At 39.9% G+C, this 23,635-nt stretch overlaps 1 protein-coding gene across 1 annotated transcript; it reads right to left on the bottom strand.

The window, feature by feature from the left end:
• Positions 1-15,558: 15,558 nt before the first annotated feature.
• Positions 15,559-20,083, bottom strand: LOC141178567 (uncharacterized). The gene is made up of 3 exons (XM_073660449.1): positions 19,648-20,083; positions 19,182-19,478; positions 15,559-15,585 (listed from the first exon to the last, which is right to left on the bottom strand). The coding sequence occupies exons 1-3, from the start codon at positions 20,056-20,058 to the stop codon at positions 15,559-15,561; spliced, it is 735 nt and encodes a 244-aa protein (XP_073516550.1). The 5' UTR covers positions 20,059-20,083.
• Between the last annotated feature and the right edge of the window lie 3,552 nt (positions 20,084-23,635).

The raw sequence follows: 23,635 nt of genomic DNA, 5'->3' as shown, positions 1-23,635 counted from the left end.
TTACAAATGTGTTTGGGTAGAATATATATCCCACGGGGGTAAAATTAAAAAAAGTTGAAAATAATTTTTTTTTTGGACTTAGTCATTTTTCCGGCGTTTATCAGACTTTCAGATAGGGGAAATGTCAGTGAGCATTCCGATTTCAGTTCCAGAGCGATTCGCCCAATGAGTCCTTGATATTTATTCGTTTTCAGCCAATTTTCTGGATTTTCGAAAATTTCACTTTTTTGTGAAAATATCCACTAAATGAGGGAATAATATGTGTGAGGGTACCCCAGGAGAGTTACAAATGTGTGTGGGTAGAATATATATCCCACGGGGGTAAAATTGAAAAAAGTTGAAAAATTTTTTTTTTGGGACTTAGTCATTTTTCCGGCGTTTATCAGACTTTCAGGTAAGGGAAATGTCAGTGAACGTTCCGATTTCAGTTCCAGAGCAATTCGCCCAATGAGTCCTTGATATTTAGTCGTTTTCAGCCAATATTTTGGATTTATGAAAATTTCACTTTTTTGTGAAAATATCCACTAAATGAGGGAATAATATGTGTGAGGGTACCCCAGGAGAGTTCCAAATGTGTGTGGGTAGAATATATATCCCACGGGGGTAAAATTGAAAAAAGTTGAAAAAATTTTTTTGGGGACTTAGTCATTTTTCCGGCATTTATCAGACTTTCAGAAATGGCAAATGTCAGTGAGCGTTCCGATTTCAGTTCCAGAGCGATTCGCCCAATGAGTCCTTGATATTAAGTCGTTTTCAGCCAATTTTCTGGATTTTTGAAAATTTCACTTTTTTGTGAAAATATCCACTAAATGAGGGAATAATATGTGTGAGGGTACCCCAGGAGAGTTCCAAATGTGTGTGGGTAGAATATATATCCCACGGGGGTAAAATTGAAAAAAGTTGAAAATAATTTTTTTTTGGACTTAGTTATTTTTCTAGCGTTTATCAGACTTTCAGAAATGGCAAATGTCAGTGAGCGTTCTGATTTCAGTTCCAGAGCGATTCGCCCAATGAGTCCTTAATATTTTGTCGTTTTCAGCCAATTTTCTGGATTTTTGAAAATTTCACTTTTTTGTGAAAATATCCACTAAATGAGGGAATAATATGTGTGAGGGTACCCCAGGAGAGTTCCAAATGCGTGTGGGTAGAATATATATCCCACGGGGGTAAAATTGAAAAAAGTTGAAAACATTTTTTTTGGGGACTTAGTCATTTTTCCGGCGTTTATCAGACTTTCAGATAGGGCAAATGTCAGTGAGCATTCTGATTTCAGTTCAAGAGCGATTCGCCCAATGAGTCATTGATATTTAGTCGTTTTCAGGCAATATTTTGGAATTTTGAAAATTTCACTTTTTTGTGAAAATATCCACTAAATGAGGGAATAATATGTGTGAGGGTACCCCAGGAGAGTTCCAAATGTGTGTGTGTAGAATATATATCCCACGTGGGAAAAATTGAAAAAAGTTGAAAACATTTTTTTTTTGGACTTAGTTATTTTTCTGGCGTTTATCAGACTTTCAGAAATGGCAAATGTCAGAGAGCGTTCCGATTTCCGTTCCAGAGCGATTCGCCCAATGGGTCCTTGATATTAAGTCGTTTTCAGCCAATTTTCTGGATTTTTGAAAATTTCACTTTTTTGTGAAAATTTCCACTAAATGAGGGAATAATATGTGTGAGGGTACCCCAGGAGAGTTCCAAATGTGTGTGGGTAGAATATATTTCCCACGTGGGTAAAATTGAAAACAGTTGAAAAAATTTTTTTTTTGGACTTAGTTATTTTTCCGGCATTTATCAGACTTTCAGATATGGCAAATGTCAGTGAGCGTTCCGACTTCAGTTCCAGAGCGATTCGCCCAATGAGTCCTTAATATTTAGTCGTTTTCAGCCAATTTTCTGGATTTTTGAAAATTTCACTTTTTTGTGAAAATATCCACTAAATGAGGGAATAATATGTGTGAGGGCACCCCAGGAGAGTTCCAAATGTGTGTGGGTAGAATATATATCGCACGGGGGTAAAATTGAAAAAAGTTGAAAAAAATTTTTTTGGGGACTTAGTCTTTTTTCTGGCGTTTATCAGACTTTCAGAAATGGCAAATGTCAGTGAGCATTCCGATTTCAGTTCCAGAGCGATTCGCCCAATGAGTCCTTGATATTGAGTCGTTTTCAGCCAATTTTCTGGATTTTTGAAAATTTCACTTTTTTGTGAAAATATCCACTAAATGAGGGAATAATATGTGTGAGGGTACCCCAGGAGAGTTACAAATGTGTGTGGGTAGAATATATATCCCACGGGGGTAAAATTGAAAAAAGTTGAAAATAATTTTTTTTTTGGACTTAGTCATTTTTCCGGCGTTTATCAGACTTTCAGATAGGGGATATGTCAGTGAGCGTTCCGATTTCAGTTCCAGAGCGATTCGCCCAATGAGTGCTTGATATTTACTCTTTTCAGCCAATTTTCTGGATTTTTGAAAATTTCACTTTTTTGTGAAAATATCCACTAAATGAGGGAATAATATGTGTGAGGGCACCCCAGGAGAGTTCCAAATATGTGTGGGTACAATATATATCCCACGGGGGTAAAATTGAAAAAAGTTGAAAAAATTTTTTTTTTGGACTTAGTTATTTTTCCGGCGTTTATCAGACTTTCAGATATGGCAAATGTCAGTGAGCATTCCGATTTCAGTTCCAGAGCGATTCTCCCAATGAGTCCTTGATATTAAGTCGCTTTCAGCCATTTTTCTGGATTTTTGAAAATTTCACTTTTTTGTGAAAATATCCACTAAATGAGGGAATAATATGTGTGAGGGTACCCCAGGAGAGTTACAAATGTGTGTGGGTAGAATATATATCCCACGGGGGTAAAATTGAAAAAAGTTGAAAATAATTTTTTTTTTGGACTTAGTCATTTTTCCGGCGTTTATCAGACTTTCAGATAGGGGATATGTCAGTGAGCGTTCCGATTTCAGTTCCAGAGCGATTCGCCCAATGAGTGCTTGATATTTACTCTTTTCAGCCAATTTTCTGGATTTTTGAAAATTTCACTTTTTTGTGAAAATATCCACTAAATGAGGGAATAATATGTGTGAGGGCACCCCAGGAGAGTTCCAAATATGTGTGGGTACAATATATATCCCATGGGGGTAAAATTGAAAAAAGTTGAAAAAATTTTTTTTTGGACTTAGTTATTTTTCCGGCGTTTATCAGACTTTCAGATATGGCAAATGTCAGTGAGCATTCCGATTTCAGTTCCAGAGCGATTCTCCCAATGAGTCCTTGATATTAAGTCGCTTTCAGCCATTTTTCTGGATTTTTGAAAATTTCACTTTTTTGTGAAAATATCCACTAAATGAGGGAATAATATGTGTGAGGGTACCACAGGAGAGTTCCAAATGTGTGTGGGTAGAATATATATCCCACGGGGGTACAATTGAAAAAAGTTGAAAATAATTTTTTTTTGGACTTAGTCATATTTCCGGCGTTCACCAGACTTTCAGATAAGGGAAATGTCAGTGAGAGTTCCGATTTCAGTTCCAGAGTGATTCGCCCAATGAGTCCTTAATATTTAGTCGTTTTCAGCCAATTTTCTGGATTTTTGAAAATTTCACTTTTTTGTGAAAATATCCACTAAATGAGGGAATAATATGTGTGAGGGTACCCCAGGAGAGTTCCAAATGTGTGTGGGTAGAATATATATCCCACGGGGGTAAAATTGAAAAAAGTTGAAAAATTTTTTTTTGGGGACTTAGTCATTTTTCCGGCGTTTATCAGACTTTCAGATAAGGGAAATGTCAGTGAACAATCCGATTTCAGTTCCAGAGCAATTCGCCCAATGAGTCCTTGATATTTAGTCGTTTTCAGCCAATATTTTGGATTTATGAAAATTTCACTTTTTTGTGAAAATATCCACTAAATGAGGGAATAATATGTGTGAGGGTACCCCAGGAGAGTTCCAAATGTGCGTGGGTAGAATATATATCCCACGGGGGTAAAATTGAAAAAAGTTGAAAAAATTTTTTTTATTGGACTTAGTCATTTTTCCGGCGTTTATCACACTTTCAGATAGGGGAAATGTCAGTGAGCGTTCCGATTTCAGTTCCAGAGCGATTCGCCCAAAGAGTCCTTGATATTTAGTCGTTTTCAGCCAATTTTCTGGATTTTTTAAAATTTCACTTTTTTGTGAAAATATCCACTAAATGAGGGAATAATATGTGTGAGGGTACCCCAGGAGAGTTCCAAATGTGTGTGGGTAGAATATATATCCCACGGGGGTAAAATTGAAAAAAGTTGAAAACTTTTTTTTTTGGGACTTAGTCATTTTTCCGGCGTTTATCAGACTTTCAGATAGGGGAAATGTCAGTGAGAGTTCCGATTTCCGTTCCAGAGCGATTCGCCCAATGAGTCCTTAATATTTAGTCGTTTTCAGCCAATTTTCTGGATTTTTGAAAATTTCAATTTTTTGTGAAAATATCCACTAAATGAGGGAATAATATGTGTGAGGGTACCCCAGGAGAGTTCCAAATGTGTGTGGGTAGAATATATATCCCACGGGGGTAAAATTTAAAAAAGTTGAAAAATTTTTTTTTGGGGACTTAGTCATTTTTCCGGCGTTTATCAGACTTTCAGATAAGGGAAATGTCAGTGAACGTTCCGATTTCAGTTCCAGAGCAATTCGCCCAATGAGTCCTTGATATTTAGTCGTTTTCAGCCAATATTTTGGATTTATGAAAATTTCACTTTTTTGTGAAAATATCCACTAAATGAGGGAATAATATGTGTGAGGGTACCCCAGGAGAGTTTCAAATGTGTGTGGGTAGAATATATATCCCACGGGGGTAAAATTGAAAAAAGTTGAAAATAATTTTTTTTTTGGACTTAGTCATTTTTCTGGCGTTTATCAGACTTTCAGATAGGGGAAATGTCAGTGAGCATTCCGATTTCAGTTCCAGAGCGATTCGCCCAATGAGTCCTTGATATTTATTCGTTTTCAGCCAATTTTCTGGATTTTTGAAAATTTCACTTTTTTGTGAAAATATCCACTAAATGAGGGAATAATATGTGTGAGGGTACCCCAGGAGAGTTCCAAGTGTGTGTGGGTAGAATATATATCCCACGGGGGTAAAATTGAAAAAAGTTGAAAAAATTTTTTTTGGGGACTTAGTCATTTTTCCGGCGTTTATCAGACTTTCAGGTAAGGGAAATGTCAGTGAACGTTCCGATTTCAGTTCCAGAGCAATTCGCCCAATGAGTCCTTGATATTTAGTCGTTTTCAGCCAATATTTTGGATTTATGAAAATTTCACTTTTTTGTGAAAATATCCACTAAATGAGGGAATAATATGTGTGAGGGTACCCCAGGAGAGTTCCAAATGTGTGTGGGTAGAATATATATCCCACGGGGGTAAAATTGAAAAAAGTTGAAAAATTTTTTTTTTGGACTTAGTCATTTTTCCGGCGTTTATCAGACTTTCAGATAGGGGAAATGTCAGTGAGCGTTCCGATTTCAGTTCCAGAGCAATTCGCCCAATGAGTCCTTGATATTTAGTCGTTTTCAGCCAATATTTTGGATTTATGAAAATTTCACTTTTTTGTGAAAATATCCACTAAATGAGGGAATAATATGTGTGAGGGTACCCCAGGAGAGTTCCAAATGTGTGTGGGTAGAATATATATCCCACGGGGGTAAAATTGAAAAAAGTTGAAAATTTTTTTTTTGGGGACTTAGTCATTTTTCCGGCGTTTATCAGACTTTCAGATAGGGGAAATGTCAGTGAGAGTTCCGATTTCAGTTCCAGAGCGATTCGCCCAATGAGTCCTTAATATTTAGTCGTTTTCAGCCAATTTTCTGGATTTTTGAAAATTTCAATTTTTTGTGAAAATATCCACTAAATGAGGGAATAATATGTGTGAGGGTACCCCAGGAGAGTTCCAAATGTGTGTGGGTAGAATATATATCCCACGGGGGTAAAATTTAAAAAAGTTGAAAAATTTTTTTTTGGGGACTTAGTCATTTTTCCGGCGTTTATCAGACTTTCAGATAAGGGAAATGTCAGTGAACGTTCCGATTTCAGTTCCAGAGCAATTCGCCCAATGAGTCCTTGATATTTAGTCGTTTTCAGCCAATATTTTGGATTTATGAAAATTTCACTTTTTTGTGAAAATATCCACTAAATGAGGGAATAATATGTGTGAGGGTACCCCAGGAGAGTTCCAAATGTGTGTGGGTAGAATATATATCCCACGGGGGTAAAATTGAAAAAAGTTGAAAAATTTTTTTTTGGGGACTTAGTCATTTTTCCGGCGTTTATCAGACTTTCAGGTAAGGGAAATGTCAGTGAACGTTCCGATTTCAGTTCCAGAGCAATTCGCCCAATGAGTCCTTGATATTTAGTCGTTTTCAGCCAATATTTTGGATTTATGAAAATTTCACTTTTTTGTGAAAATATCCACTAAATGAGGGAATAATATGTGTGAGGGTACCCCAGGAGAGTTCCAAATGTGTGTGGGTAGAATATATATCCCACGGGGGTAAAATTGAAAAAAGTTGAAAAAATTTTTTTGGGGACTTAGTCATTTTTCCGGCATTTATCAGACTTTCAGAAATGGCAAATGTCAGTGAGCGTTCCGATTTCAGTTCCAGAGCGATTCGCCCAATGAGTCCTTGATATTAAGTCGTTTTCAGCCAATTTTCTGGATTTTTGAAAATTTCACTTTTTTGTGAAAATATCCACTAAATGAGGGAATAATATGTGTGAGGGTACCCCAGGAGAGTTCCAAATGTGTGTGGGTAGAATATATATCCCACGGGGGTAAAATTGAAAAAAGTTGAAAATAATTTTTTTTTGGACTTAGTCATATTTCCGGCGTTCATCAGACTTTCAGATAAGGGAAATGTCAGTGAGCATTCCGATTTCAGTTCCAGAGCGATTCGCCCAATGAGTCCTTAATATTTTGTCGTTTTTAGCTAATTTTCTGGATTTTTGAAAATTTCACTTTTTTGTGAAAATATCCACTAAATGAGGGAATAATATGTGTGAGGGTACCCCTGGAGAGTTTCAAATTTGTGTGCGTAGAATATATTTCCCACGTGGGTAAAATTGAAAAAAGCTGAAAAAATTTTTTTTTTCGACTTAGTTATTTTTCCTGCGTTTATCAGACTTTCAGATATGGCAAATGTCATTGAGCGTTCCGATTTCAGTTCCAGAGCGATTCGCCCAATGAGTCCTTGATATTAAGTAGTTTTCAGCCAATTTTCTGGATTTTTGAAAATTTCACTTTTTTGTGAAAATATCCACTAAATGAGGGAATAATATGTGTGAGGGTACCCCAGGAGAGTTCCAAATGTGTGTGTGTAGAATATATATCCCACGTGGGAAAAATTGAAAAAAGTTGAAAACATTTTTTTTTGGACTTAGTTATTTTTCTGGCGTTTATCAGACTTTCAGATAGGGCAAATGTCAGTGAGCATTCTGATTTCAGTTCAAGAGCGATTCGCCCAATGAGTCCTTGATATTTAGTCGTTTTCAGCCAATATTTTGGAATTTTGAAAATTTCACTTTTTTGTGAAAATATCCACTAAATGAGGTAATAATATGTGTGAGGGTACCCCTGGAGAGTTTCAAATGTGTGTGTGTAGAATATATTTCCCACGTGGGTAAAATTGAAAAAAGTTGAAAAATTTTTTTTTTTCGACTTAGTTATTTTTCCTGAGTTTATCAGACTTTCAGATATGGCAAATGTCAGTGAGCGTTCCGATTTCAGTTCCAGAGCGATTCGCCCAATGAGTCCTTGATATTAAGTAGTTTTCAGCCAATTTTCTGGATTTTTGAAAATTTCACTTTTTTGTGAAAATATCCACTAAATGAGGGAATAATGTGTGAGGGTACCCCAGGAGAGTTCCAAGTGTGTGTGTGTAGAATATATATCCCACGTGGGAAAAATTGAAAAAAGTTGAAAACATTTTTTTTTGGACTTAGTTATTTTTCTGGCGTTTATCAGACTTTCAGAAATGGCAAATGTCAGAGAGCGTTCCGATTTCCGTTCCAGAGCAATTCGCCCAATGGGTCCTTGATATTAAGTCGTTTTCAGCCAATTTTCTGGATTTTTGAAAATTTCACTTTTTTGTGAAAATTTCCACTAAATGAGGGAATAATATGTGTGAGGGTACCCCAGGAGAGTTCCAAATGTGTGTGGGTAGAATATATTTCCACGTGGGTAAAATTGAAAACAGTTGAAAAAATTTTTTTTTTGGACTTAGTTATTTTTCCGGCATTTATCAGACTTTCAGATATGGCAAATGTCAGTGAGCGTTCCGACTTCAGTTCCAGAGCGATTCGCCCAATGAGTCCTTAATATTTAGTCGTTTTCAGCCAATTTTCTGGATTTTTGAAAATTTCACTTTTTTGTGAAAATATCCACTAAATGAGGGAATAATATGTGTGAGGGCACCCCAGGAGAGTTCCAAATGTGTGTGGGTAGAATATATATCCCACGGGGGTAAAATTGAAAAAAGTTGAAAAAATTTTTTTTGGGGACTTAGTCTTTTTTCTGGCGTTTATCAGACTTTCAGAAATGGCAAATGTCAGTGAGCATTCCGATTTCAGTTCCAGAGCGATTCGCCCAATGATTCATTGATATTGAGTCGTTTTCAGCCAATTTTCTGGATCTTTGAAAATTTCACTTTTTTGTGAAAATATCCACTAAATGAGGGAATAATATGTGTGAGGGTACCCCAGGAGAGTTACAAATGTGTGTGGGTAGAATATATATCCCACGGGGGTAAAATTGAAAAAAGTTGAAAATAATTTTTTTTTTGGACTTAGTCATTTTTCCGGCGTTTATCAGACTTTCAGATAGGGGATATGTCAGTGAGCGTTCCGATTTCAGTTCCAGAGCGATTCGCCCAATGAGTGCTTGATATTTAGTCTTTTCAGCCAATTTTCTGGATTTTTGAAAATTTCACTTTTTTGTGAAAATATCCACTAAATGAGGGAATAATATGTGTGAGGGCACCCCAGGAGAGTTCCAAATATGTGTGGGTACAATATATATCCCACGGGGGTAAAATTGAAAAAAGTTGAAAAAATTTTTTTTTTGGACTTAGTTATTTTTCCGGCGTTTATCAGACTTTCAGATATGGCAAATGTCAGTGAGCATTCCGATTTCAGTTCCAGAGCGATTCTCCCAATGAGTCCTTGATATTAAGTCGCTTTCAGCCATTTTTCTGGATTTTTGAAAATTTCACTTTTTTGTGAAAATATCCACTAAATGAGGGAATAATATGTGTGAGGGTACCCCAGGAGAGTTCCAAATGTGTGTGGGTAGAATATATATCCCACGGGGGTAAAATTGAAAAAGTGTAAAAAAATTTTTTTGGGACTTAGTCATTTTTCCGGCGTTTATCAGACTTTCAGATACGGCAAATGTCAGTGAGCGTTCCGATTTCAGTTCCTGAGCGATTCGCCCAATGAGTCCTTGATATTTAGTCGTTTTCAGACAATATTTTGGATTTATGAAAATTTCACTTTTTTGTGAAAATATCCACTAAATGAGGGAATAGTATGTGTGAGGGTACCCCAGGAGAGTTACAAATGTGTGTGGGTAGAATATATATCCCATGGGGGTAAAATTGAAAAAAGTTGAAAATAATTTTTTTTTGGGACTTAGTCGTTTTTCTGGCGTTTATCAGACTTTCAGATATGGCAAATGTCAGTGAGCATTCCGATTTCAGTTCCAGAGCGATTCGCCCAATGAGTCCTTGATATTAAGTCGCTTTCAGCCATTTTTCTGGATTTTTGAAAATTTCACTTTTTTGTGAAAATATCCACTAAATGAGGGAATAATATGTGTGAGGGTACCACAGGAGAGTTCCAAATGTGTGTGGGTAGAATATATATCCCACGGGGTAAAATTGAAAAAAGTTGAAAATAATTTTTTTTTGGACTTAGTCATATTTCCGGCGTTCATCAGACTTTCAGATAAGGGAAATGTCAGTGAGCGTTCCGATGTCAGTTCCAGAGTGATTCGCCCAATGAGTCCTTAATATTTAGTCGTTTTCAGCCAATTTTCTGGATTTTTGAAAATTTCACTTTTTTGTGAAAATATCCACTAAATGAGGGAATAATATGTGTGAGGGTACCCCAGGAGAGTTCCAAATGTGTGTGGGTAGAATATATATCCCACGGGGGTAAAATTGAAAAAGTGTAAAAAATTTTTTTTGGGACTTAGTCATTTTTCCGGCGTTTATCAGACTTTCAGATAGGGCAAATGTCAGTGAGCGTTCCGATTTCAGTTCCTGAGCGATTCGCCCAATGAGTCCTTGATATTTAGTCGTTTTCAGCCAATATTTTGGATTTATGAAAATTTCACTTTTTTGTGAAAATATCCACTAAATGAGGGAATAATATGTGTGAGGGTACCCCAGGAGAGTTCCAAATGTGTGTGGGTAGAATATATTTCCCACGTGGGTAAAATTGAAAACAGTTGAAAAAATTTTTTTTTTGGACTTAGTTATTTTTCCGGCATTTATCAGACTTTCAGATATGGCAAATGTCAGTGAGCGTTCGGATTTCAGTTCCAGAGCGATTCGCCCAATGAGTCCTTGATATTAACTAGTTTTCAGCCAATTTTCTGGATTTTTGAAAATTTCACTTTTTTGTGAAAATATCCACTAAATGAGGGAATAATATGTGTGAGGGTACCCCAGGAGAGTTCCAAATGTGTGTGTGTAGAATATATATCCCACGGGGGTAAAATTGAAAAAAGTTGAAAATAATTTTTTTTTGGACTTAGTCATATTTCCGGCGTTCATCAGACTTTCAGATAAGGGAAATGTCAGTGAGCGTTCCGACTTCAGTTCCAGAGCGATTCGCCCAATGAGTCCTTGATATTTAGTCTTTTCAGCCAATTTTCTGGATTTTTGAAAATTTCACTTTTTTGTGAAAATATCCGCTAAATGAGGGAATAATATGTGTGAGGGTACCCCAGGAGAGTTACAAATGTGTGTGGGTAGAATATGTATCCCACGGGGGTAAAATTGAAAAAAGTTGAAAACATTTTTTTGGGGGAATTAGTCATCTTTCCGGCGTTTATCAGACTTTCAGAAATGGCAAATGTCAGTGAGCATTCCGATTTCAGTTCCAGAGCGATTCGCCCAATGAGTCCTTGATATTAAGTCGTTTTCAGCCATTTTTTTGGATTTTTGAAAATTTCACTTTTTCGTGAAAATATCCACTAAATGAGGGAATAATATGTGTGAGGGTACCCCAGGAGAGTTCCAAATGTGTGTGGGTAGAATATATATCCCACGGGGGTAAAATTGAAAAAAGTTGAAAAAATTTTTTTTTGGGACTTAGTCATTTTTCCGGCGTTTATCAGACTTTCAGAGAGGGGAAATGTCAGTGAGCATTCCGATTTCAGTTCCAGAGCGATTCGCCCAATGAGTCCTTAATATTTAGTCGTTTTCAGCCAATTTTCTGGATTTTTGAAAATTTCACTTTTTTGTGAAAATATCCACTAAATGAGGGAATAATATGTGTGAGGGTACCCCAGGAGAGTTCCAAATGTGTGTGGGTAGAATATATATCCCACGGGGGTAAAATTGAAAAAAGTTGAAAAAATTTTTTTTGGGACTGTCATTTTTCCGGCGTTTATCAGACTTTCAGATATGGGAAATGTCAGTGAGCGTTCCGATTTCAGTTCCAGAGCGATTCGCCCAATGAGTCCTTAATATTTAGTCGTTTTCAGCCAATTTTCTGGATTTTTGAAAATTTCACTTTTTTGTGAAAATATCCACTAAATGAGGGAATAATATGTGTGAGGGTACCCCAGGAGAGTTCCAAATGTGTGTGGGTAGAATATATATCCCACGGGGGTAAAATTGAAATAAGTTGAAAAAATTTTTTTTTGGGACTGTCATTTCTCCGGCGTTTATCAGACTTTCAGATATGGGAAATGTCAGTGAGCGTTCCGATTTCAGTTCCAGAGCGATTCGCCCAATGAGTCCTTGATATTAAGTCGTTTTCAGCCAATTTTCTGGATTTTTGAAAATTTCACTTTTTTGTGAAAATATCCACTAAATAAGGGAATAATATGTGTGAGGGCACCCCAGGAGAGTTCCAAATATGTGTGGGTAGAATATATATCCCACGGGGGTAAAATTGAAAAAAGTTGAAACATTTTTTTTTTGGGACTTAAGGCCCTGTCACACATAACGAGATCGCTAGCGAGATCGTTGATACGTCACGGGTTTTGTGACGCAACAGCGACATCGCTAGCGATCTCGCTACGTTTGACAGGTAGCAACGACCAGGCCCCTGCTGCGAGATCGTTAATCGTTACAAAGCTCCCTGGACCATTCCTGGGTCGTTGCACTCCCGCTGGGCAGTGTGCATCGCTGTATTTGACACCTAGCCAACGACCTCGTCCAGCGATTCAGAACTCAGACACGTAGGCGTGTATAAATTGGACTATTCCGCGCCCCTCGTCCCCGATTGGTGGTCGCTACGGCGTTCTCATTTCCGGACGTGCATAAAAAAGGCAACAGAATAGCGATTCCGTCCTTTGTTTCTGACCTTGTGCTTATTGCAGATCCTACCAGAGTTCTCCGGGCTACTAATATCCGTTCATTGGACTAGTGCTGATTTTTGCGGATCATTGCAGCGTTCTCCAGCTGTGACTCCGCTTTGAACATATCAGACATCTTTAGTAAGGTAGGTATTGTTTGAGGTCTCAAATGCGTTTCCATTTTTTAATCTTTTATCACACATTTACTAATTATCTGTTATCTTTGCTTTTCAGGGAGGGAGGGCTTGGCTTCTATTTGTATATATATATATATATGTATGCTTTTGCATGGGCAGATATTTTAGGGGTCTCATGCACATGCACCCACACAGCGCATTTTCTGTCATGCTCACTAACAGAATGGAATATGGTTTTCCATGATATTTTTTATATACAGTTTCAATACTTGTGTTAATTGTTTTGTTGAAAGTGTTCTCATCTTTTCATGTTATGTTTGCAGTTTGCACATCATGGACGACGGGCAGTGTGCTATTGTGGTTGCTGCATTGCTGGTTGAGGAAGCTCGGAGTCAAGATGAGGCACGAGAGCTACAGAGGCGTTCCAAACGAAAGCATCGCATGTGGACCAGAGAGTGGCTGCAGAAGAGGTCTGAATTGTCCCACATGCAACTTGTAAGAGAGCTTCAGGAGAAGAACCCTCATGATTTCCGCAACTATCTGAGGATGTCAGAGGAATCTTTTAAAGAGTTATTGGAACGAGTTACGCCACGTATTCAACGGAAGGATACAGCGATGCGTGCTGCCATTCCGGCAGATGAAAGATTGGCAGTCACACTGAGATTCCTGGCCACCGGACGCTCACTCCAAGACTTGCATTTTTCTGCAGCCATTTCAAGGCCCATGCTCAGTGTTCTAATCCCGGAGACATGTAATGCAATTTACCACAGTCTACGTAGTTACATACAGTTTCCCAACACGGAGGAGGAATGGAAAAAGATTGCCTCTGATTTTGAGCAGCTGTGGCAGTTCCCTAACTGTGGTGGGGCTTTGGACGGGAAACATGTCCGAATCACTCAGCCACCAAATAGCGGATCCTATTTTTATAATTATAAGGGCTATTTCAGCATCATCATGATGGCCCTTGTTAATGCCAATTACGAATTTATAAATGTAGATGTTGGCATGAACGGCAGGGTTTCTAATGGTGGTGTTTTAGAGCACACACTTTTTGGAGAGCGATTGGACAACTGTGACCTACACTTGCCTCCCAACTCAGAGACTACAGGTAACCTTAATTTTGTTTTTGTCGGCGATGAAGCCTTCCCACTTCATCCCAATCTTATTAAACCGTTCCCCCAAAAAAGTCTTACCCAGGAAAGAAGAATTTTCAATTATCGTTTGTCAAGGGCACGTCGTGTTGTCGAAAATGCCTTCGGTATCATGGCCAACCGCTTCAGAGTTTTTCACACGCCAATTAACATGAAGCTTGCATCAATAGACTCTGTTGTTTTGGCCTGTTGCACACTTCACAACTTTCTTCGTCGACGTGATGCAATTACGTACTGTCCGCCTGGCTTCGTGGACTCTGTGGACCTAGCCAATGGGGAAGTGGAGCTCGGTGAATGGCGTTCAAACGATCCTGCAATTGCAGGCCTTCAACCAGTGGGATATGGCAGAAACACCCAGGATGCGAAGACCAGCCGCGACAACTACTGCCAGTATTTTAACGGTCCTGGTGCTGTTACTTGGCAACATCAGAACTTATAGTGGGCAACTACTGACAATTATACACTACTTTCAGTTTTGTATTGATTTGTGTAATAAACTGTGTTTAACTTTGCAAAAGATTTGTTTATCATTGTTTCAATAGTAAGGGCCCGTATACACATACGTGTACTACAGGGGCGGACATAGGAATCATGGGAGCTCATAGCAGAAGTTATAATTGGGACCCCCCCCCACAAAAAAAAAAGAAAAAAAAAAAGGAAATAATTGTTGGGGACACAGAAGAGCAGATCCCACAACCTTCCAGCCTTTCTTCCTTTCTGAACTCCTAAATTACTCTTTCATAGCCCCATAAAAATGTGATGCCAACAAAAGTGTCCCCCTTAACACAGTATGATACCCCGATGGTGACTTCCTCCTTTTTAGCCTCCACATGCACAGTGTAATGACCCTAATGTATCACATGAGCCATGTATGAGGGAGGTGGAGTCGGAGTAATGGAAATTGAGGAGTCGGTTTGGCTTATCGACTCCGCAGCCCTGTATACCAGGATGGGAGAGCACACAGTATAATGCAGCCCCCCATAGGGTAAAAGGCAGCCCCAGTCCTCCAGTATTATCAGTACTGACTGATTTACAAAAATATATAAATACATACTTACCACTCCGTATTCCCCGCTGCTTCAGTCTCTGCAGCGAGTCTCTCTCATCACGACAGCAGCTGGCAGCTCCACTGTCTGACACAGCGTGGTGCATCGTAGCAGCGTTGCCGCGCCGCTGTTTGATTAACCGCCACCCACCGGCACTGTACTCAGTAATGGCTGCGTGTAGTGTGTTGTGCGGCTGTGCCTTGTAGTAATGCCGCAGCAGGGCCCACTCAAGCACAATTAAAGGTGTTGGCCATGTCTGAACACAGTGGCAGTGGGCGGTGGCGGCAATCAAACAGAGGAGCGTGGGGTACAGAATGGGGGAGACTGCTATGGGGTCCGCTGGCTCACGGGCCCCCTACGGCCACGGGCCCCATAGCAGTTATGTGGCCTGCCACCAATGGCGGTACACCACTGTTGTACTCGTATGTATACATCCATATATACATCCATATACACATACATATTCAGATACATAAAAATCTACACCCATATCCACACTTATATACAGATAACCAGCTATACACACACATACTCACAGACACAGAAGTATGCATACCGACATAAAAATATAGATACATATTTCTACATAAAACCACCTAAACACCAGTGTTCCTGTGTGACCGTCACAATACAGACACTGCTGCGTTCTACAGATGTCGCATTATCAATACAGCGTCTCTAGTCCGACACGCTAATAATTCAAGTCACAATAGGGTTCTCTAATAAACCGCGGGTTTATTGGCGACGTTCATGCGTCGTGGGCGTGGTTACCGACGTTCATGCGTCGTGGGCGGGTCTAACGACGTAGTTGCGGCCTAGCTTATTAAGAGCATTATGGCATCCAGGGTCAGGGCATCTCCTTGGGGTGATGCTGAGGTGTGCTACCTTGTGGAGCATCTGGATGCACTTGATTATGAGTGCCATGTGCACTCTGAGCATCCAGTGCTCCATAAGCAGGCGGTGCTGCAGAGGATCGGTCGGGGCCTGTTCCGGAGATTTGGGGTGCAGCGCTCTGCTACCCAAATCCGTAAAAAGCTGGCGGACCTGAAATATAGGTCTGCCGACCGAATCGTCAGCATCCGGTCACGGTCCCTGCCCCGCAGTGGTGAGTGGTTTTAAAATATGTTAACACAATATATGGCAGTACATTAGTTACAACTGCAATCACCTTAGGTATCTAATGTTATTTGTTTTCCAGCGCCTGCAGCCCCAGAGTCCCCAAGGGAGTCACCTCCAGCCCTGGAGCCCCAGCAGCATTCCTCTGCCAGCTCGCCAGCATCACTCCGTGATATAGGTGCAGCTTCATCTTTCGGTAATGCTTTGACATAAAATACGGTCCATACAACTTGGAAAGTATAGGGTTGTCATGTACTATTAAGTGTTGTGTCTTTCTCTAGCCGGTGGTGCCAGGGGATCCGGGTGGTCCTTAAGCTCGTCATCATCCGAGCAACCTGAAAACCGTAAGTGTTAAATACCAAACATGTACCTGATAGGCTGTGTGCCCACGATGCGTTTTTTAAGGTGTTTCTGCAGCGTTTTTGCTGCTGTGGAAACGCATTAAAAGCGCATGGTAGAAGGCCTGCCATGTTCCCCAATGATAATCCGCATGTGCTGTGCACATGCTGCGGAAATTTCCGCTGCACATTATCATTGCGGAAAAAAACGCAGCATTACCAATTATTTTGCATAAGGTGGTTTTTTTGCGTCGCCATTGACTTGCATTATAATGCGCCAATTCCGCAATACTGCATCTGTACTTGCGTAATTAGCGCGTTCTAATGTGTGGATGGTACCCGGGAGTGGTGCATCGTGGGCACATAGCCTTAATTTGATGAATGTACAGAATTATTGGACTTTTAAGTTTAACTATTACCTCCGTAGAAATCCCAACACTACAAGATCTCCTGGCATCACAACGGAGACTGAGTGAAGAGATCCACCAGCACGGAGTGATGCTGGCAAGATTTGTGGCAGCCCATGACCGTCACGGCAGCCAATAAATTCTTTTTTGTTATGTAGTTGATATTATTTGGTTGGTTATATTTTTTATATTTTTATAAAAAAAAATTAGTTTATATCCACTATTGTCTACACTTTGTTACATCTAATCCTATCCTGTGTGATACTGCCTGACGTTTTGTGTATCTAATCCTATCCTGTGTGATACTGCCTGACGGCTTGTGTATCTAATCCTATCCTGTGTGATACTGCCTGACGGGTTGTGTATCTAATCCTATCCTGTGTGATACTGCCTGACAGGTTGTGTATCTAATCCTATCCTGTGTGATACTGCCTGACGGGTTGTGTATCTAATCCTATCCTGTGTGATACTGCCTGACGGGTTGTGTATCTAATCCTATCCTGTGTGATACTGCCTAAAGAGTTGTGTATCTAATCCTATCCTGTGTGATACTGCCTGACGGGTTGTGTATCTAATCCTATCCTGTGTGATACTGCCTAAAGAGTTGTGTATCTAATCCTATCCTGTGTGATACTGCCTAAAGAGTTGTGTATCTAATCCTATCCTGTGTGATACTGCCTGACGGGTTGTGTATCTAATCCTATCCTGTGATATACTGCCTAAAGAGTTGTGTATCTAATCCTATCCTGTGTGATACTGCCTGACGGGTTGTGTATCTAATCCTATCCTGTGTGATACTGCCTAACAAGCAGTGCAGGGGCAGTAAAGCCCACTCCAATGTCGGCTTTCACACCCTCCTGCTTATTGATGTTATCAGCTGAAGTTGTGTAGGGGCAGGAAAGCAGTCTGAAGTAGGCTTTCATTGCCGCCTACTTATTGATGTTATCAGCTGAAGTTGTGTGGGGGCAGGAAAGCCATCTGAAGTCGGCTTTAATAACTGTCTACTAATTGATGTTATCAGCTGAAGTAGTGTAGGGGCAGGAAAGCCGTCTGAAGTCGGCTTTCATTGCCGCCTACTTATTGATATTATTAGCTGAAGTTGTGTGGGGGCAGGAAAGCCGTCTGAAGTCGGCTTTAATAGCTGTCTACTAATTGATGTTATCAGCTGAAGTAGTGTAGGGGCAGGAAAGCCGTCTGAAGTCGGCTTTCATTGCCGCCTACTTATTGATATTATCAGCTGAAGTTGTGTGGGGGCAGGAAAGCCGTCTGAAGTCGGCTTTAATAGCTGTCTACTAATTGATGTTATCAGCTGAAGTAGTGTAGGGGCAGGAAAGCCGTCTGAAGTCGGCTTTCATTGCCGCCTACTTATTGATATTATTTGCTGAAGTTGTGTGGGGGCAGGAAAGCCATCTGAAGTCGGCTTTCACAGATGCCAGCTAATTCAAGAAGAAGAGAGAAGAGGAAAGAATAGGAACATAGTATGAAAACTATAAGGAAGACCTAACATGTTGATCCAGAGGAAGGCAAAAAAAACCCATGCTCCGTTTTGGGAAAAAAAATTCCTTCCTGACTCCACATACGGCAATCAGACTAGTTCCCTGGATCAACGCCCTATCAAGAATCTAGTATATACAACCTATAATCTGAGTCAGACTCATGGTGCATGGTATGGCAGATCATTGCCATACCGTGCACCATGACTATGACCCCAAAGACTAAAAGAAGGGAAGTAGGAAGAGGAGGGGAAGAAAACCAGCTGTGAAGAAGACCAGAGGACACAGGGAGAAGACAGAAGACAGGTGATAAAGCCTGGAGCCGGAGGAGGAGAAGGGGAGGAGGTGATCACCAGCGGAGAGCAGGGATGGGAATAGACGGTAGAGAATGGAGGGGAGGGAACGGAGATTGGGAAGGGATCGGAGGGCAGGGGTGAGGGGTCCCACCCTCGGGAAGAGGTAAAGCAGAAAATAAGGCAACCAAAAAACATTTTTATTTCAATCAGGGTGAGATCAGAGGGCAGGGGTAAAGTTAAAAAAGAGGACAATATAACTTTTTTTTATAAACAAACAAAAATATAAACAATTTTAACAATTTAAATAAGTATTAAATTAACAATATTTACAAAATGATAAAAAAAAATTGAAATGAAACATCACTACAGTTCTTCATATCGATTACCTGTATTTGTGTATCCGTGCCTGGGGGAAACAAAAGAATCAGAACACATGGGATACTGTGGGGGGGGGGGCAAGGCTTTGTGGACGCCGGATCCTCTGCACTGGTGTGCTGTGAAGTGGGTCCGGCCTATGGGTCCAAGAATGTTGTTGAAAATGGCCAGGGTCAATCAGAGTATGTACAGTAGACGTTTCATTAAGTTCACCGGCTGCCGCTTTATTTAAAGTCTCAAACATGACCCTTTCTGCATGCGCCCTCTGTCGGTCATCCAGCCTCTGTAGTCTCTCGCCACCATATGTTGCAAAGCTGTCCCGCTTGTCCTGGGTCTGCAGAAGTAGAATCTTGTTCGCCAGAGATACTAGATCTGGCGATGGCGGCAAGCTGGCCTTTCTTTTCCTTGATTTTCTCTGTCGCCGAGGCACAAGGTCTTCACTTGTAGAGGCCATAGGGTCTTCATTCACCGATGCCATAGGTTCCTCATTCCTTGACATAACACTCGCCTCCTCCATACCACGTTCCGTAGCCGAGATGTCGTCATCTTGCCGATGGTGCTGTGGGAACACAAAATTAAAGTTAAGATTTGGTTACAACATCCAGCAGGTATGTTATGACCAGCATGGGTACACGTGCACTAAAAAACAAATATGAGGGGCGGCTAAACTATGGCATGTACATTGAAAGTATAAATGCTATTTACAGGGAAGCAAAGAAGGTACTTACATCTTCAACAGGGGAGTCAGTCCGTATGTCGGGGTCTTCTTCTGGGGTCGGCCGCATCGTACACGCCATTCGCCGAGGTAGCTCCTGGTCACGGGTGAAGGCAAGCAAATCATAATACCATAATGTCGGCACATAAACCTCATCTGTGCCGGTACCTGACTTCTTTGATTTCTCCACCCGGTTGAGTTCTTTCTTATATACGGTGCGTAGACCCTGGATCTTTCTCTTCACCAGCTCTTCATCCACCTTCTCGTTGGGGCCATGCCTTTTAAAGAGGGAAATCAATTGCTGGTAGGCCTCCCTCTTTTTCTCTCTATTGCAGTAGTCTGTTGATTTTATTTGCCAAAGGCACGGCAGGGAGCGGTAGAGGTCAATCATTTCCCTCACAAACTCTTCACTTTTGAAAGCCATCTGAAAAGGATAGCAATACAGTGAGCATACATGAAACGTTTTAAAACAAAGTAAAAAGTACTACACACCATTTGCTGACTAAAAATGGCCTCCAATGTATAAGCAAATATATACTTATTGAGTGTGATAAAAATCCACTAAAATAACTTACCGTGGAAACAAAGCAATACAGTGCCTGAAGAACCCAAAAGACAATGTTCAGTCACAGCTGAAGAAAATCCACAAATGAATGGAATCACAGCAGTAGAACGCAACTAGGATCCAAAAATCAGGACGCTGACAAGGCTGCAACAAATCCCAGATGGACGAAACTTGCCCGGAGAACACTGCTACGATCCGAAAGCAGAGCGCAGATAGGAACAAGGGAGCGGAATTGCCCCAACGTTGCCTTTTTTTTAAAACCCGGCCGCCAATCAGAACGCAGTAGCGTCTACCAATCGGAGATGAGTGGGCGCGGAAAGGTAATTTTATGCACGCCTTTCTGTCACAGTACAGTCCCTCAAAGTGTGTATCGTTATGTGGATCGTTGAAATAGCTGCTGTGTGACAGTGTCCCAGCGACCAACGAGATCGTTAGTTAGATCGCTGGGGCGGCTGAAATCGTTGGCAAGTTATGCATGTTTGACGGCTCCCGAACGATCTCTCCAGCGATCTCAAAACTGTGATGTATCAACGATCTCGCTAGCGATCTCGTTATGTGTGACAGGGCCTTTAGTCATTTTTCCGGCGTTTATCAGACTTTCAAATAGGGCAAATGTCAGTGAGCGTTCCAATTTCAGTTCCAGAGCGATTCGCCCAATGAGTCCTTGATATTTAGTCGTTTTCATCCAATATTTTGGATTTTTGAAAATTTCACTTTTTTGTGAAAATATCCACTAAATGAGGGAATAATATGTGTGAGGGTACCCCAGAAGAGTTGCAAATGTGTGTGGGTAGAATATATATCCCACGGGGGTAAAATTGAAAAAAGATCAAAAAATTTTTTTTTAGGACTTAGTCATTTTTCCGGCGTTTATCAGGCTTTCAGATTGGGCAAATGTCAGTGAGCATTCCAATTTCAGTTCCAGAGCGATTCGCCCAATGAGTCCTTGATATTTAGTCGTTTTCATCCAATATTTTGGATTTTTGAAAATTTCACTTTTTTGTGAAAATATCCACTAAATGAGGGAATAATATGTGTGAGGGTACCCCAGGAGAGTTCCAAATGTGTGTGGGTAGAATATATATCCCACGGGGGTAAAATTGAAAAAAGTTGAAAATAATTTTTTTTTTGACTTAGTCATTTTTCCGGTGTTTATCAGACTTTCAGATAGGGGAAATGTCAGTGAGCGTTCCGATTTCAGTTCCAGAGCGATTCGCCCAATGAGTCCTTAATATTTAGTCATTTTCAGCCAATTTTCTGGATTTTTGAAAATTTCACTTTTTTGTGAAAATATCCACTAAATGAGGGAATAATATGTGTGAGGGTACTCCAGGAGAGTTCCAAATGTGTGTGTGTAGAATAAATATCCCACGGGGGTAAAATTGAAAAAAGTTTAAAAAATTTTTTTGGGGACTTAGTCATTTTTCCGGCGTTTATCAGACTTTCAGAAATGGCAAATGACAGTGAGCGTTCCGATTTCAGTTCCAGAGCGATTCGCCCAATGAGTCCTTGATATTTAGTCGTTTTCAGCCAATATTTTGGATTTATGAAAATTTCACTTTTTTGTGAAAATATCCACTAAATGAGGGAATAATATGTGTGAGGGTACCCCAGGAGAGTTCCAAATGTGTGTGGGTAGAATATATATCCCACGGGGGTAAAATTGAAAAAAGTTGAAAATAATTTTTTTTTTTACTTTCTCATTTTTCCGGCGTTTATCAGAATTTCAGATAGGGGAAATGTCAGTGAGCGTTCCGATTTCAGTTCCAGAGCGATTCGCCCAATGAGTCCTTAATATTTAGTCGTTTTCAGCCAATTTTCTGGATTTTTGAAAATTTCACTTTTTTGTGAAAATATCCACTAAATGAGGGAATAATATGTGTGAGGGTACCCCAGGAGAGTTCCAAATGTGTGTGGGTAGAATATATATCCCACGGGGGTAAAATTGAAAAAAGTTGAAAATAATTTTTTTTTTGGACTTAGTCATTTTTCCGGCGTTTATCAGACTTTCAGATGGGGGAAATGTCAGTGAGCGTTCCGATTTCAGTTCCAGAGCGATTCACCCAATGAGTCTTTAATATTTATTCGTTTTCAGCCAATTTTCTGGATTTTTGAAAATTTCACTTTTTTGTGAAAATATCCACTAAATGAGGGAATAATATGTGTGAGGGTACCCAAGGAGAGTTCCAAATGTGTGTGGGTAGAATATATATCCCACGGGGGTAAAATTGAAAAAAGTTGAAAAATGTTTTTTTTTGGGACTTAGTTATTTTTCCGGCGTTTATCAGACTTTCAGATATGGCAAATGTCAGTGAGCATTCCGATTTCAGTTCCAGAGCGATTCGCCCAATGAGTCCTTGATATTAAGTAGTTTTCAGCCATTTTTCTGGATTTTTGAAAATTTCACTTTTTTGTGAAAATATCCACTAAATGAGGGAATAATATGTGTGAGGGTACCACAGGAGAGTTCCAAATGTGTGTGGGTAGAATATATATCCCACGGGGGTAAAATTGAAAAAAGTTGAAAATAATTTTTTTTTGGACTTAGTCATATTTCCGGCGTTCATCAGACTTTCAGATAGGGCAAATGTCAGTGAGCGTTCCGATTTTAGTTCCAGAGCGATTCGTCCAATGAGTCCTTAATATTTAGTCGTTTTCAGCCAATTTTCTGGATTTTTCAAAATTTCACTTTTTTGTGAAAATATCCACTAAATGAGGGAATAATATGTGTGAGGGTACCCCAGGAGAGTTCCAAATGTGTGTGGGTAGAATATATATCCCACGGGGGTAAAATTGAAAAAAGTTGAAAAATTTTTTTTTGGGGACTTTGTCATTTTTCCGGCGTTTATCAGACTTTCAGATAAGGGAAATGTCAGTGAACGTTCCGATTTCAGTTCCAGAGCAATTCGCCCAATGAGTCCTTGATATTTAGTCGTTTTCAGCCAATTTTCTGGATTTTTGAAAATTTTACTTTTTTGTGAAAATATCAACTAAATGAGGGAATAATATGTGTGAGGGTACCCCAGGAGAGTTACAAATGTGTGTGGGTAGAATATATATCCCACGGGGGTAAAATTGAAAAAAGTTGAAAACATTTTTTTTGGGGAATTAATCATCTTTCCGGCGTTCATCAGACTTTAAGATAAGGGAAATGTCAGTGAGCGTTCCGATTTCAGTTCCAGAGCGATTCGCCCAATGAGTCCTTAATATTTAGTCGTTTTCAGCCAATTTTCAGGATTTTTGAAAATTTCACTTTTTTGTGAAAATATCCACTAAATGAGGGAATAATATGTGTGAGGGTACCCCAGGAGAGTTCCAAATGTGTGTGGGTAGAATATATATCCCACAGGGGTAAAATTGAAAAAGTGTAAAAAAAATTTTTTGGGGACTTAGTAATTTTTCCGGCGTTTATCAGACTTTCAGATAGGGCAAATGT

Source organism: Phyllobates terribilis, unplaced genomic scaffold, assembly GCF_046119375.1.
Source record: "Phyllobates terribilis strain yellow unplaced genomic scaffold, ASM4611937v1 Scaffold_28__1_contigs__length_16237799, whole genome shotgun sequence".
NCBI lineage: Eukaryota > Metazoa > Chordata > Amphibia > Anura > Dendrobatidae > Phyllobates > Phyllobates terribilis.
This window is presented reverse-complemented; position numbering and strand designations above follow the sequence as displayed.

Bases quoted from the DNA above. Each gene is read 5' to 3' on its own strand.
- LOC141178567 (XM_073660449.1), bottom strand. From the start codon at position 20,058: ATGGCTTTCAAAAGTGAAGAGTTTGTGAGGGAAATGATTGACCTCTAC. The intron at 19,479-19,647 runs GTAAGTACCTTC...GTGTTCCCACAG, and splicing joins CTGACTCCCCTGTTGAAGAT to CACCATCGGCAAGATGACGA. The intron at 15,586-19,181 runs GCGCATGCAGAA...TTGAATTATTAG, and splicing joins GGCTGGATGACCGACAGAGG to CGTGTCGGACTAGAGACGCT.